The sequence below is a fragment of the Lampetra planeri genome, chromosome 52 (genome assembly GCF_965212315.1).
Source record: "Lampetra planeri chromosome 52, kcLamPlan1.2.h2, whole genome shotgun sequence".
Taxonomy (NCBI): domain Eukaryota; kingdom Metazoa; phylum Chordata; class Hyperoartia; order Petromyzontiformes; family Petromyzontidae; genus Lampetra; species Lampetra planeri.
In genome coordinates, this window is record NC_136158.1 from 5187385 (window position 1) to 5203832 (window position 16448).

General features: G+C 46.2%; 1 protein-coding gene across 1 annotated transcript; it reads left to right on the plus strand.

Annotated features, from left to right (window-relative positions):
- The first annotated feature begins 91 nt into the window (after positions 1-91).
- Positions 92-14162, plus strand: NDUFAF1 (NADH:ubiquinone oxidoreductase complex assembly factor 1). Its single transcript, XM_078616834.1, has 5 exons — positions 92-454; positions 3187-3357; positions 10321-10506; positions 11777-11851; positions 12834-14162. Exons 1-5 carry the CDS (start codon positions 152-154, stop codon positions 12978-12980), a joined length of 882 nt encoding a protein of 293 aa, XP_078472960.1. The 5' UTR covers positions 92-151; the 3' UTR covers positions 12981-14162.
- The last annotated feature ends 2286 nt before the right edge of the window (positions 14163-16448 follow it).

Genomic DNA, 16448 nt, shown 5'->3' on the forward strand with positions numbered 1-16448 from the left:
ATTTTCTTTAATTTTCTATTTAAAGCTGGTAATCATATTCTTGGTTCTTTCGGTAAAGTCACGTAGAAGGGAAATAAAAAAAATATTAATTTTTTTATTATTTCCCTTCTACGTGACTTAAATTGTATTTAGTTGGTGACCGTTAAAAGCCATGCTGAGTAACGCGTGGCTTCGGCCACGCCGTTACGCGAACTTCATCGCTCGAAGCATCGCATCGTCAACATCATCATCTTCATCATCGTCTTCATCGTCTGGACCTGGCAATGTCGGCTTCCCTCTTTCTCCTCCACGCTCCACCTGGGAGAGAGGCATGGGCGGCGTGAGGAAGCAGCTGTCCGCCCTGAAGGAGCACCTACGTGAGAAGGTCGTGGGCCCAGACGGAGTCCCGCTGGGCACCTACATGGCCCAGCAAAGCCACGTGCCCTGGGCATGCAGAGGTCCCCACTGCCTCGAGGTACGGTGCGAAAGAAGTTACAACGCGCATGCATAACATACAAAAACGTAGGTTTTCGTGGCCAATGGGGCCGTCCATAAATGACGTCACGCGATTTTGGACGATTTTGACCCCCCCCTCAAATATGACGTCACAAAGCTCTGCCCCCCCCCCCCAAATAAAAATGCTTGAAATCGCTTTAAACTATTGTCATTGTAGTGCGTATTTAATGTGGCGCTGCACTCTGATGTTGTAGAAGAAAACATTTATTTAAAAGTCTGTTTAATTAAGTAGAATGTGTTGTCTATATTTAAAGTTGCGCATTTTAATGTGACGTCACATTTCTCAACCCCCCCCCCTCGTCACATATCGTCACAAATGTCTGACCCCCCCTCCCTAGGTGCGTGACGTCATTTATGGACGGCCCCCAACACAATGATCAATATTGTTTTTTTTTGGGGGGGGGGGGGGGGTGAGGCCACGTACTACTAGACCAGGAGTCGGCAAACCAAACTAACGACCAGAGCCATTTGTTTTTCGAATTCGGTTACAAAACTCAATACTTCAAGAGCGGCAATGCAATGTGAATACTGTACGTTGTAGGATCTTTAATTCATAACGTAACGAAGCAGCAGTCCTTAAAGAGCCGCAGTTTGCCGACCCCTGTTCTAGATGTAGACCAAAAACACATTCCTGCGGAGGGAGCTGGTAGGAACGTTGGGTTGCTCGGTCAATGGCCAGGGTCAACGGCGGCGTGGTGTATTCCGCAAATATGGCCGACTGTGAGGGCGGGCACAAGCCGGCGTGAGTAGGTTAAACGTTGAGTTTTATAAGGGCACCACGGGGTGACCAGCCCTACCACTCCCACCCCCACCCCTCCCACCCCCCACCCAGCCCCTCCCCACCCTCCCCTCCCCACCCTCTCCTCCCCACCCAGCCCCACCCACCCCACCCAGCCCCTCCCTGCACGACGGACACAATAATCCCCTGTAGGCTTGTGTAACCAGGAGGTTCCTACCAGTATAATTGATCATGAACCCCACCACCGCCACAATCGGGCATGAGTAACAACGCTTACAAAGATATGATTCTACGTGTACAATCGATGTAAAGTGCTTGACGACATTGTCGAGTGGTAGGAGGGTTAATGACAAAGACGTTGGCATTAACTAGGTGGCCTAAGCAACAACAACAAAACACATGAATAACCGTGGTTTACGTTTTGGTTTGGAGTAGTTAACTGACAACCGGTAACCGTTTTCAGAATCGGTTACCGCTTCAAGTGGAAGTTGATGTCATGAATGCGCTCGTCAAAGAAAATTGCCAACCGTTTCAATTATTCGCCTTTTGGCGTTCTCTGATCTGACACTGGTGAGACGAGGCCCGAAAGAAAGCTGTCTCTGGTGTAGACCAATCAGTTCCAAAGACAATCCCATATATAACCAGAGCATGTTTTTGTTTGCATGTTTACCACAAGTACGCGTGGTTAATGCAGACATGGTTCATTGAAAAAGGTTTCTGTTTGGTGTCTGAACCTCTTACTAATACCTCCTGTTTTATTACCTATTTTTTCATACTTTGATACTGGCAAAAAAGGTCCCCATGTTATTGTTTTTAAATTGCCTCGCAGGGACTTTGGGTCGAACCTGCGACCTCTCGTTTGGAAGTTTTGGCGTCTCGTTTGACAGCTTTGATGGATCTTCTTGGTTCTTTCGGTAAAGTCACGTAGAAGGGAAATAATAAAATAATAAAAATAAAACAATAAAATAATACAATTCTCACGACGTTTTGGCCACAACGCAAGCAGCCGTCCTCAGGTGAAGAACAGGTCTGTCGGAAAGACAGCGTCTGAATGAACACCGCCAAGCTTGGCAGCGTATATTAAAGCTGTGGCCGAAACGTCGTGAGAATTGTATTATTTTATTATGTTTTATTTTTATTATTTTATTATCTCCCTTCTACGTAACTTTACCGAAAGAACCAAGAAGATGAATCCCTGCAGTCACGAAAGCTTTAAATCGAAAAAAAGCTTTGATGGAATTACAGTGAAAATTTATGTTTTTTTTACTTACGATACGTTTATCGTGGATTTTATAGCGTACAACATATGCATCGTAGTATTGCCTACCAGCGGAACTTGTACCCATTTCTAACAGGACCCTCGATTTAAACAATGTGCAGTTCACCCGCAGTGGTTTAAGCCAGCTTGACCCCGCTGATGAGACACACCAAATGTTGAACAAGTAAACCCGTAAAAACAAAGTTTTTCACTATAAATCCTTTATATGCGTGGCATCGGGGCGGCTAAAGTCCTCTCGTCCTCTGGCTTGAGATGGCTGCCACCTACGGGTCAAATGATTGTCTGACAGCATTAAACAATTGGTAATTAAATATGTAAATTTTTTTCCCTAAACAGTGTCAAATTTTGGAAATTTTTCACGAAAATGCATTGTCACGCACAACGAGTCTGTGTGCAAAATGTCAGCTCGATTGGATCACGGGAAGTGGGTTAAAAAACGACCGAAAGATTTCCACGGTCCTAAGCAAGCAAGCGAACTTAATATAAAGGATTAAAAAATGTACAGAGTTTGCTCGCATTGAAACCAACACTGCTGAAAATACACACTTCCCAAGTGCCGTGTGGCCAATGCGTCGTATTAAAAACACTTTATATTTTTTTTAACGCGGAAAAACAAATACGGGAAGGGGGGTGGGCGGCGGCGTTGTGTCTTCAAATGTTTTGTCGCCTGCAGGATTGGCTCGTCTCGTCAGATGCTGAGATGGGCGGACGCAGCCGCTCGTTTTTATCGCTGAGCAAGAACAACAAGACCCTGCTCTTTCACGGCGAACTCAATAACTACATCCCTCGAGACGGCAAGACCAAGTACAGCGGGTACTGCACGCTGAGGTCCAAGCCCCGGTTGGTGAGGGTCGAGAGATTGGTTGCGAGAGGGTTATGTACCAGTTGAAAGGGTAAAAACCGATTACTATATTTTGCCACTGGTAAAGGAGATGTCTCATAGTGTAAATGCTTACCCCGAGCTCTCAATACTCTGATAGTGCGCTGTTTTTGAGTTGTACACCTTTTGGCGTCATCTGGTCCAACACCAATGGAGACTGGGCTCTAAGAAAAGCTGTCTCAGGTGTGGACCAATCAACTTCAAGGACAGTGCATATCATTATCAGAGTTGTTTTTCTTTTTGTTTGCATTTTGACTGCTTGTGTTGTGGTTATTGCAAACATGATGCCTTGTATAAAGGTGTCAGTTTTTGTACCAGTTGAAAGGGTAAAAACCTAATTACTATATTTTGCCACTGGTAAAGGAGATGTCTCATAGGTTATGGAGGGGTTTGACATGTAGGCAAAGGTTAATCCATGTAGCCTCACGATCGGCATTGTCAGCCGCGGTCTGTCCAAAAGGCTCGAAGGCCAGGGTGATGTGAGAATGGTTTCTTCTGTGTCGTGTGTACGTGTGTATGTTGAACTTCTTTCACACCGTACGTAACCAACAGCGCTAATCAGAGGTGCGAGGAGGGAAGGACCATGGTGATCTTTTTTAAAAATATTTCAGTGCGTGATAATCGCCAGCCATTATTATTTTTTCAAATTTACAAATGCCCGTGCGGCCATCGACATGCAACAGCGTTGAAGAGGCAAGACCTAGGAGCTGATGGTGGGATCCTGTCAGGTCGGATCTTGGAGGTTGCTTGTCTACTGCGCAGCAGCTGCGGGAACTGGCGGAGGGTAGGAAAGCTTTGGCGAGGTCTGGGGGCGTTGGCAACTTTGGTCATGATGACATCTTGATCAGAGTTAAACACATTCCTGCGGAGGGAGCTGGTAGGAACGTTGGGTTGCTCGGTCAATGGCCAGGGTCAACGGCGGTGTGGTGTATTTCGCAAATATGGCCGACTGTGAGGGCGGGCACAAGCCGGTGTGAGTAGGTTAAACGTTGAGTTTTATAAGGGCACCACGGGGTGACCAGCCCCTCCCCACCCAGCCCCACCCCTCCCACCCCGACCCAGCTCCACCCTCCCCACCCAGCCTCTCCCCACCCTCCCCACCCAGCCCCTCCCCACCCTCCCCTCCCCACCCAGCCCCTCCCTCCCCACCCAGCCCCTCCCTGCACGACGGACGGACGGACACAATAATCCCCTGTGGGCTGGTGTAACCAGGAGGTTCCTACCAGTATAAGTTTCTCGAATAGAGTAAGGTTATAAGAGCTTGAGAAAAGAGAGACGGTGGAAATGATTTCCAAAATCGAGCAATATGAGGGAAGAAGACGCAAGAGAAGTGTTTTTGGAAGTTTTTGGAAGCGTGGTGTGAAATCAAGTTCAAGTTCAAGTTCAAGTTCATTTATTAGGTATAGCCCTGTGAGCCATTCAGCTCTTGAATCGGGTGCAACCGCAACAAACAAAAAACAAAAACATGAACAAAAAAACATCTTAAAGTGAATATGTGACTAAGTGCAAACAGAAAATCCAAGAAAAGACAGCAAAATATTGCAGAAAAAACACCGTACACCAACGCTGTGTGCAAAAATCCCAGTGGGATGCAAGTCAAACAACAACAACAACAACCACAAGACAGCTTAAATTAAGGCCATCAGTCTAACTCTGTACTACAACAAACAAACATGGCTAAACCAATACACTTTTCGAAATCACCAAAATAAAGCCATGAAAGCAATGAAAAAGCAATCATAGGAACTGTGACAGAATTTTCACAATAAATGGCATAAACAACATGTACTACCAAAACCCTGCAGCCATAGCTGGCTGCATGAGTCACTCCACCTTTAAGATCAGCACACTAAATCAAAACACAGGTCATACTTTGTAGCGATCATCCGGAGCGAAACATTTTATTTTAGGTCACTGAATAGCACTGGCAGCTAGGGGTGTACAACTCCTCTAGAGCAGTTTTGAGTGAAGATCTCATAGGTAGTGACTCAAGTTTCAATTTATTGGCAACAGCATTCCAGACCCTGGGGGCATCAATAGCAAAGGCCCTTCCTCCAGTATATGTACGGCAATAGGGAATATTAAGCTGGTAAATGAGTGTAGACCTTAGGTCAAATTTGTTCTTTGAAACAGAGATGAGATCCAGCAGGTAATCTGCAGATTCTTTTGCAAGTACATCATGAATAAATAAGATCTGGTGCACAAGCCGTCGAACATTCAGAGATGTTAAGTTTGACCCAATGTAGAGGTCACAGTGGTGAGTCCTATATGGGCAGTTCAATGCAAATCTTAAGGCCGAGTGATACATTGAGTCAAGCTTCTTCAGTACAGTACTTGGGGCTGATTTATAAACAATGTCACAGTAATCAAGTAGAGGCAGTATGGTAGCTTTAATCAATTCCAAACGGAACATAGGGGGGAAGCAGTGCTTGTGTCGATATAGAAAACCAATTTTAATTTTTGTCTTTTTCCCAATATAATCAATGTGATCTTCAAAATTCAGTTTTGAATCCAGGATGATCCCAAGATACTTATAGATCTTAACTTGCTCTATTTGATCATTATTTAAGGAATGTAATTTGGGGAAAATAACTTCCCGCTTTAGTCCTGGTGAGAAGCATAGCACCTTGGTTTTGGCAGGATTTAGGACTAGTTTAAGAGCAACTAGCTGATGTTGTAGTTTGTTGAAATCACTCTGGAGCTTAGCAATCACGTCATCCGGAGAGCGGCCAGCAGTAATTAGTACCGTGTCATCTGCAAAAAGATTTACCCTGGAATAATCCAGTTCAGTGCCCAAGTCATTTACATAAAGAGAGAACAAGAGGGGGCCGAGAATGGAACCCTGTGGAACCCCTTTTGTTATCTTAACACTGTTTGACCTCCAACCATCTGTGAATACAGTTTGGGTGCGAGAAAAGAGGTAATTTTTTAACCATTTTACTGTGTTTTCGGAAAAACCGAGGCAACTTATTTTACTAAGCAGGATGTTGTGGTCTACTGTATCAAAAGCTTTGGACAAGTCAAGAAAAAGACAGGCGCAGTACTGCTTATTATCAAGGCTACTGTAAATGTGATTCATAGAGTCTAATGCAGCAGATGTGGTGCTGTATTTTTTTCGGAACCCAGATTGTTTTAGATGTAATAGATTGTTGGCGGACAGGAAACTGATAATTTGGTAGTTCAATAATTTTTCAAAAATTTTCATCAACGGGGACAAAATTGAGATAGGTCGGTAGTTATTTGGATCATCTTTAGGGCCCCCTTTGTGAAGTGGACGAACATAGGAATGTTTCCATTCTAGAGGAACTGATGCTTCTTTGATGGACAGGTTGAAAATATGGGCTATAGGTTTGTATATTAGGTGACCAACACTTAGTAGAGCAAAGACGGGAATACTATCTGCTCCGGTAGAGGAGGACCCTTTGAGGAAGGACAGTTGTTTCAGAACATTACTTTCGTGGATTGGCTGAAAACTAAATTCGCTTAATGTTTGGATAGGGGTGTAGGAATTTGCATGAGCAGGGGTGACTCCCAATAGATTATCAAATAGGGTACCAGCTTCAGAAAAATGAAGGTTAAAATTGTCAACTATTTTTTGGGGATCTGAAAAATATTCCCCATTTCGGTTAAGCTGAACGGGCAGATGATCTGTTTTGGATGCCTTTTCGATACATTTGATTGTTTTCCAGAAAATCCTGGCATTTCCATGAGATTCAAGGAGAGTAGAAGAGAAGTAGTCATTTTTTGCATGCCGTATTTTTTTGACGCATCTATTCCTTAAAATCCTGTATTCTAGCCAGTCATTAACCAAATTACTTTTCTGAGCACATGCCCAAGCCTTGTCTCTAGTTTTCATGAGTTTTGTAATCAAAGGATCAAACCATGGTGGACGATTGCCTTTAGTTTTAAATTTAACCAACGGAGCATGTTTGTTAAGAATTTGTAGAAACGTGTACCTGAAGGTCTCCCAAGCCGTAGTCAGGTTTGGAATATCACAGACCTTGTCAATATCCGAGTGAAGCACATCATTAGTAAATGCCTGTATGCTGAAGTGTCTCATGGAGTGCTTCTCAACCAATTTAGGGGGGGCTTTGTGTCTGGCTGATGATCTCACCCCAAAAATGAAGGAGTGATCACTAAGGTTATTACCTAGAACACCAGTCAGTGCGAAATTGTGAGGGGCATTTGTCAATAGGACGTCAAGCAGAGATGACTGTCCCGGATTTTTTAGGTTGGGTCTTGTGGGGACATTTATTAATTGAAACAGGTTAAATTCATCTGCAAAATTTGTGGCCACGGCCGGCGGGTTTAGCCAATTCCAATTTAGATCACCCACTAAAACTATTTCACCTTTAGGGAGGCCCCCAAGAAGCTCTCTCAGTGCAGATGCAGCTTCAACATCCTTACCACTAGGCGGTCTATAGCAGCACACTACCAATATGTGTTGATTATTAGGGAGAGTTATTCTGAGAGCCAGACCTTCAAAGCAACATTTTTTAAACAAGGAGTGAGCTGGTGAACATGCAATAGTATTACGAACATAGATGGCAATTCCACCTCCTTTAGATCCTCGGTCAAGCCGAAAAAGGTTGTAGTTGTCAATCGTAATCTGCAAGTCATTGACGGCAGGAGTGAGAAATGTTTCTGTTAGGCAAAATATGTCCGGGTCAAGATTTGCTACTTCTAGTTTTAGTTGACTTAATTTAATCAAAAGCCCTCTGATGTTGACATGTAGAACACCAACACCTTTTCTGCCAGAAAAATCTACAGAATTATATGAGTTCTTTACATTTGGGCCAGGATGAAGCTCAATACCACCCAGAAATAAGAAAAGTAGAATTAATAGTTTGCACAGGTATTTTCTGTGAAAGGATGAAGAGCGACGAACCTTGGACGAATAGCAGCAGCTCACAGATGGTGTTATTTTTAAGAGCAGAATGAAGTTTGGAAGGAGTGCTGGTGAAGTAATGGGACAAAGATAGGGTTTAAAAGGATACAATGATGGAGTGTAGAAGTGTCTATAAGTTGTTTCATTAGCAGGTGTAGTGGCAAATTTAGCAATAAGTATTGACGCGAAGTAACGCGGGTAGCCGTTTGTAGAGTTGAGTGTGGCACTAGATATGGCCGGGAGGGACAGTAGTAAGATACACAGCAGGTGAATTGACATCTTTAAAACACTAAATTTAAACACACACACAGCTCACTCACACGCAGCTCACCCTCACCCACTCTCACGCACAGCCCACACCCATGCAGCACAACGCACACACGGCCGCACACGCCGCCGCCATCTTGCTGCTGTTGTTGTTGCAGCTGCTGTTGTTGTTGCAGCTGCTGTTGTTGTTGCAGCTGCTGTTGTTGTTGCAGCTGCTGTTGTTGTTGCAGCTGCTGTTGTTGTTGCAGCTGCTGTTGTTGTTGCAGCTGCTGTTGTTGTTGCAGCTGCTGTTGTTGTTGCAGCTGCTGTTGTTGTTGCAGCTGCTGTTGTTGTTGCAGCTGCTGTTGTTGTTGCAGCTGCTGTTGTTGTTGCAGCTGCTGTTGTTGTTGCAGCTGCTGTTGTTGTTGCAGCTGCTGTTGTTGTTGCAGCTGCTGTTGTTGTTGCAGCTGCTGTAGCAGCTGCAGCCGACCCAACTGCAGTTGCAGGAGTCATACACGAAGCAGCCGCAGCTGTGTGTACTACAGCAGAGCAGCAGCGGGCGTGCGGCCTGGAGGCGCCGAGGCCGAATAGTTGCGTGATGTGGACGTGGAGAGGCGAGATGTTTGGCCCATCAGCTTCATTGTTCTGCTTCCATTTACGAGCACCCTCCACGTAGGCCTCGACGTAGGCCCCCACGTAGGCCCCCACGTGGGCCCCGACGTAGGCCTCGAAGTAGGCCTCGACGTAGGCCCCGACGTAGGCCTCGAAGTAGGCCTCGACGTAGGCCCCGACGTAGGCTTCTATGTAGGCCCCCACGTGGGCCTCGACGTGGGCCCCGACGTAGGCCTCTATGTAGGCCTCTATGTAGGCCTCCACGTGGGCCTCGACGTAGGCCCCGACGTAGGCCTCTATGTAGGCCCCCACGTGGGCCTCGACGTGGGCCCCGACGTAGGCCTCTATGTAGGCCTCCACGTGGGCCCCGACGTAGGCCTCTATGTAGGCCTCCACGTAGGCCTCGACGTAGGCCCCGACGTAGGCCTCTATGTAGGCCCCCACGTGGGCCCCGACGTAGGCCTCTATGTAGGCCTCGACGTAGGCCCCGACGTAGGCCCCCACGTAGGCCCCCACGTGGGCCCCGACGTAGGCCTCGAAGTAGCCTCGACGTAGGCCCCGACGTAGGCCACGAAGTAGGCCTCGACGTAGGCTTCTATGTAGGCCCCCACGTGGGCCTCTATGTAGGCCCCCACGTGGGCCCCGACGTAGGCCTCTATGTAGGCCTCGACGTAGGCCCCGACGTAGGCCCCCACGTAGGCCCCCACGTGGGCCCCGACGTAGGCCTCGAAGTAGCCTCGACGTAGGCCCCGACGTAGGCCACGAAGTAGGCCTCGACGTAGGCTTCTATGTAGGCCCCCACGTGGGCCTCGACGTAGGCCCCGACGTAGGCCTCTCGGATCCCTCAGGACAGCTGTTTTTCACCTGAGGACGGCTGCTTGCGTTGTTGATGCTAAAGCAGGGGTTAGCAAACTGCGGCTCTGGAGACGCATGCGTTTCATTAAGGACTGATTTGAGACGACGTTATTTATTGAGGACCACCGTCTCGTATAAATATCGCGTCTTTTTTTACGGAATTCGAAAAAAACGGCTCGTTAATTTGGTTGCCAACCCTTTTGTTCCAGAGCATGGGATCGTGGAAATTTATGCTGCTGTATAATTTACAGCCAGCAGTGTAAATGGGTTCACCGCGGTTGATGTGCAGGTCGCCTCTAACACACGCACACCTCCCTTGCCATCAGGGTTTCATGAACAAGAAGAAGGCCTTCGACTGGGGAGACATGAACGTGCTGTTCCTGCGAGTGAGAGGAGACGGGAGACCCTACATGATCAACATCAGCGTCGACAACTACTACACCCACATGCAGAACGACCTCTACCACTACTTCCTCTTCACCCGCGGAGGCCCTACCTGGCAGGACGTCAAGGTGAAATCCCGTCTTCTGCCTCTTGTCATATATGCAGTATATTCTTGGTTCTTTCGGTAAAGTCACGTAGAAGGGAAATAATAAAATAATAAAAATAAACCAATCAAATTCTCACGACGTTTCGATTGAAACACAAGCAATCATCATCATGTGTGAAAACCACACCTGATGATGATTGCTTGTGTTGCAATCGAAACGTCGTGAGAATTTAATATTTGTATTTTATTATTTCCCTTCTACGTGACTTTACCGAAAGAACCAAGAATATGAATCCCTGCAGTCTCGAAAGCTTTAAATCGAAATATATACAGTATGTTATTAAATACTAATTTCTTTAGAACTGCTTTTTGTGCTTAGTTTGTTGACCTTTCCCCCACGCACCTCCGATTAGCACGGTTGTCTACGTATGGTGCGAAAGAAGTTCAACATACATACATTTAAGAATTGCGGTGGGGGGGGGGGGGTTGCGGGTGGAGGGGCGGAGGTACACTTGGGTGTTCTCACGTGCAAAGGAGGATGCTGGTTGTGGTGAATGTAACTTTCAGTCGAAGATTGGTCCGTCCACGACTCGTGAGAATGTAAAGCTTTCAAATTGTAACACGCCGGATGGTATTCACTCTTTTCACTCGCTCGCGAAGAGAGAAAACCACTCGGGCACGTGAAACCGCAGACGAGCGGGAAGGCAGCCAGGCGATGAGTCGGCACCAACAATTGCCTTAGCTCTGCAGTCCTCTATATATATATGAAGGTGTTATCAGTCAAATTTCGATTTAAAGTCTTTCCGACAGCCCTGTTCTTCACCTGAGGACGGCTGATTGCGTTGTGGCCGAAACGTCGTGAGAATTGTATTTTATTATGTTTTATTTTTATAATTTTATTATTTCCCTTCTACGTGACTTTACCGAAAGAACCAAGAAGATGTTATCATTCATAATCAACGATTTTTGGGTTTAGATCGCGTTATAACGCGATCTAAACCCAAAAATCGTTGATTATGAACAATATTGGTCGCGAAAGCCTACGTGTTAAGATGTTATCAGTCAATTAATGAGTGTTTAGTGTGGGAGACAATTGAAGCACCGAGAGAAAACCCATACGTGCAAGTTGGCAACACTATCTTGAATAGATACAATCCACTTTTTGCTGTAACTCCTCCCTGGCAAGCCATGGTATGGCTCCTCATCATGAACATCAGATGGAGGCATTTCCCAAGGCACCGCCATGTCTTCGCTGTCTTGCGATGGCAACAACTTTTGAATCTCTTTTTCAGATTCCATTTTCCAAGTTTTTCCTGGCATCTCGTGGCAGGATTAATGACGTACAACATCCCATTCAGACAGACCGGGTAAGGCTGCACTTTCCATCGTCTGTGCACCACTTAATGCTCCAACTGATCTTGCTTCAGTTACCATGTTTGCCCAGACCACCTGTTTTTTCCACAATGATGTGTAATAATAACAATAATTATGATAATATCTAAACATTCACCTGGGATTTAATAGATGTAATTTCCATACTCAAATAAGTAGTCATTGTGTTCAGCCAAGGGCTGCCAAAAGTTCTCTGTAGGTGGCCCTGGGCTTCCAAATTCCACATTCTCATGGCAGGGGCCAGTTTTGTCCATAGAGCTACTCTTGAAACTTGATGTACGTAAATGTTACAACCTTGGTCATTCACCTCCTTATCGCTCTTCTATCGCTACTACCATGGTTACTGTTCCCATGAGCTTCACTCCTTCACCTGGACTCGGGTCTACCAGACTCACCGTTTCATCTCATCAACACTGTTCAGCCACCACAGTGTAGGGGTCACAACAACTCACTCAAGTACTCACTCACCAGCTTGCAGGTCACGACACTTCTCTCCGCTTCCCTTGCTCCACTCATTATCATCTCTCTCTCTTCCCACGCTCAAACTAAAATACCAAAAACAGTTAAACTAACACTATCACAGAAAGTACCCCCCCTCTCTGGTTTTCAGACCTGATAGGCTCACAGTGATGACATCACCTTTACTTAAGACTGAAACAGGAAGACTTCTTCACAATTCTGGCTAATCGACTGATGAAATTGGTTGCATTTACCAGCTAAATGTCGTGCGCCAATTGTCAATGTTGTGGGTTTACACTTCCAACACACCGGGTGTGCTGAAGTTCACGTGACAAACCTTACTCATTGGCTTTGCCGAGTGGTGGCGGGTTTAACGACGCATTCATATTTACGTGATCTAACCCAACAAAAACCCTTTATCGTGGGCAAGAAGCCCGTTAACTCTCATCAATCGCAACTCCGACCTCGTGCCGTTTGTTGTTTGGCTGCACGCCGTAGGTCGGGACGCTGGGCTTCACTTTGGGCGAGCAGGCGGATGGGCCTTTCCAGCTCGAAATCGACTTCATCGGCGTCTACAAAGACCCCGCGCACAGCGAGGAGTTTGCGTACGAGACGTACAAGCGGAACCCCAATGCCAAGCGGTGACCCAGTTGTCGCGAGCGGCCACCGCCAGGGGCGGACGGGAGATGCGGCGAGCGCCACGGCTGCACGAGCGTGCGTGCGAGCACATGAATGAGTTATTTAAATAACGAATTGTTATATATTATAGTTATACAGTAAAACCTTGGACTGCGAGCATAATTCGTTCCGGAAACGTGTTTGTAATCCAAAGCACTCATATATCAGTTGTGATCACGTGACGCTCGGCAGACAAAGCGTACACACGTACTACTCGTATTGCAAGATCTCGCTCGTTTATCAAATTAATATTTATTTTTAAAAATGTGCTCGTCTTGAAAAACTCTCGCAGACCAAGTTACTCGCAATCCAAGGTTTTACTGTATAGTTTAGCAGGAAGCTGCCGTGGTGTAACGGTTCAGCACAATGGACTCGCAGGCCGGAGGTCAGAGGTCGCAAACGGGTTTTGATTCCTTACCCGTACCCGGCCGGGTACGGGTAGCCCTTTGTGACCCTGGTGTGGCCGGGTACGGGTAGCCGGGTATCGGGTAGGGTACGGGTATCGGGTACCCGGTTGCGACCTCTGCCGGAGGTCGCCGGTTGCATCTCATCTCTCGGCATGGCAGTCAAACCCATGGGGCAAGTTTATTAAAATCCCTCTGTCCACCGAGCAGTCGAAATGGGTTTACCACAGTTGATGGGCAGAGCGAGTGTGGTGGGGTAAAGTGTGGCTACTCCCTCTGCTTCCAACACATGCGGTTAGAGTGTGAGACCAGCGGATGCCATTCTGGCAGTAGTGGCATGGCAAAGCAATTGCAGAGACCCGTGTGTTGAACTTCTTTTGCACCATACATAGCCAATTGTGCTAATCGGAAGCTATGTTCAGGTCTCACTCGCTTCGTGCGGGTTTCGGTTTGTGCAGTTTTGAGTATATGCGGTTAGCCTATTTGTACCCACAAATTCGCAATGTGGTTTGAATTCACTCCACATGTGGTCGGACGTGGGACAACATTGTACTTTGTGTGTGTGCTGTATGCACTACTCAGCAGGTAGCTGTCCCTATCGCTTAACGCGTGGGAAGCCTGTATACTAAATTCATAGTTGAACAAAACGTGTAAAAACAAAGCGAGCAAGATGTATTGTTCCTAACAATAACAAGAAGCCACATTTGAGATCCGAGTGTTAATAAATAACTTTTATTGCAAAACAGCCACCCGTGTGATAAGAGGTTGCATGAAAGAATTTCACGTGGAACATCATTCACCTCTAGCGGCCGTGGAGTTGTGTTTAAGGAGAGGGCTTCACCAGCCCCACAGGTCTCTTCACTCCTCGCTCAACGCAGCTTTCCCCGCAGTCCGAAAAGAGCAAAATCACCACTGCCACATTTTTTTGCTCAATGCTGTATTGTTACAAGGACGTAACGCTTAAATTCGCAAATGCATGGCTCTAAAGCAGCTTTGCTCACAACATGCTTCCACGCAGCCCACTGCTGGTCTACAAGAGAGGAGAATCAACACTGGCCTTGGCTGTTGTTTGATAAATGTAGCATTGTTACAATACACCTTAATATTCTTGGTTCTTTCGGTAAAGTCACGTAGAAGGGAAATAATGAAATAAGTATATATACAAATATTTATATTATATTTTTTTATATTTATATTATTTCCCTTCTACGTGACTTTACCGAAAGAACCAAGAATATGAATCCCTGCAGTCACGAAAGCTTTAAATCAAAATACACCTTAACTCCAATTCACCCACGCCACGGCTCTTAACCCTTTTCCATTCTGAGACAACTAGGTTACAGGGTGGGTACGGTTCACCGGTCAATACGGAACGCGCAGGCGGTTAGCGTAAATTTTATTTATTAAGTCATAGCGCCGTTGTTTTTAGAAGACATTGCACTCACCGCAGAGAACTGCAGCGACACGACCGCACTCTACGATAGCGGGCGCCAAACTGCCACGCGCTCCCGCAAGGCTTTGTGGGAGCCTCGGTACCGATAAAGTTATTTTAGTTTTTGTACGTATTTATTTTGAACATCTTTCGCACCGTATGGAGCCAAATGTGTTAATCGTACGTCATCGGAATGGAATCGAAAGAAAAACTGATGACGTACACGTACGAACGGGAAATGATTAAGCAGCTTGCTGAAAACACATTCACCTTGCCCTGTTGTGGTGGGCCAGACTGCAAGAGCACGACCAGTGTTTTCCGTATTCTTAGGTTTTTTTCCCGGTAAAGTCACGTAGGTTAAAATTAAAATTAATAAAAGTAAAATAAAAATCACGACGTTTCGGTGGCAACACAAGCTTCCGTCTTCAGGTGGAACCGTCACAGCACGATTGCTGTATCAAGTAAGAGAAATTCTAAGAGACCCGTCCTTGTATATATACTGGTTGAGGGTGGGAGGAGCCAAGGTAGGCACCTGGATCGGAGTTTTGTATTATTATTATTGTGAGGTTGGTGCGGCTGAGGCTGCTGTTAGGAATGAGCCTTTGTTGTGTAGACTGGTTGAACTGGGAGGTATCAGAGTTGTTAAGGTTCGGCTGCTGTAAAGGTGCGGCTGCTGTAAATGGGACTGAGCCTTTGTTATGTAGATGCTATTTTGCTGGGTTAGTAAAACTTAAAGCAGGAAACCAGTGTGTGAAAAAAGTTGCGTTTTCCTGTTTTGTCGAAATTCCATTTTAACAATACGCCTTGGGGCTTTGTAATGTAAAGAGTAAATAATGACAGCCTGAAACTCACCTTGGCAGCAAGCAATACCCATTTAGGATCAACAACAACAAAAAAAGAGTTCAAAGACGACAAAAGCAACCGGCTGTTGTCATTGTTTGGGAAGTGCGAAAAGATTTAAGCTTTGTTTGTGAAGTCAATCCTAAAAACGCAACGTTTGTAGGCATTGTCAGTGTTCCAAGTGACATTACTAGGTTATACAATTGCCGTGTCGCAATACGCTGGGGGTAAAGATTCAACAGGACTGTGTATATAGAAATTTCATTGCGCCGGGCTGCGATTGAAACTCCAGATTCGAAAAAATCATCCCCAGTGCATTTAACAGTGCAGGAGTCGAAGGCAAGCATAAGTGTCCCCATCCTATGGCCCAACCTACGGCGCAACGGCCTTACTGTGGCTCAATTGGCGAGGCACGGTCTCCGAAGACAACTCACGGTCTCACGAAGACAACTCACGGTCTCACGAAGACAACTCCTTACACTTGAGAAACCTGTTTAATCATGGGTGGCTGAAACCTAAATTCAGTCAGGATCTCAGCAGTGCCAGCCCATTTGGCCACTTCTTCCCCAAGCCGTCTGGTCATCTCGCCAAAATGTTTACTTGGAGACGTGGAACGGAACTGGTTCAGTATGCTGGTGCCCCCATGACCTCCCGTGCGTTAAGAGTAGATTGCATGTGTAATGTACTACTGGGCATTAATGCTACTTAATCGACGCCTCCCTGTTGCGTGACACACAGATGCGAGCTTTGAGCGCCACT

What these genes read in the sequence shown, in the direction of transcription:
- NDUFAF1 (XM_078616834.1), top strand. Translation starts at nt 152, where the DNA reads ATGCTGAGTAACGCGTGGCTTCGGCCACGCCGTTACGCGAACTTCATC. An exon ending in GAGGTCCCCACTGCCTCGAG is followed by an intron (nt 455 to 3,186) that starts GTACGGTGCGAA and finishes TGTCGCCTGCAG; the next exon opens with GATTGGCTCGTCTCGTCAGA. An exon ending in TGAGGTCCAAGCCCCGGTTG is followed by an intron (nt 3,358 to 10,320) that starts GTGAGGGTCGAG and finishes CCTTGCCATCAG; the next exon opens with GGTTTCATGAACAAGAAGAA.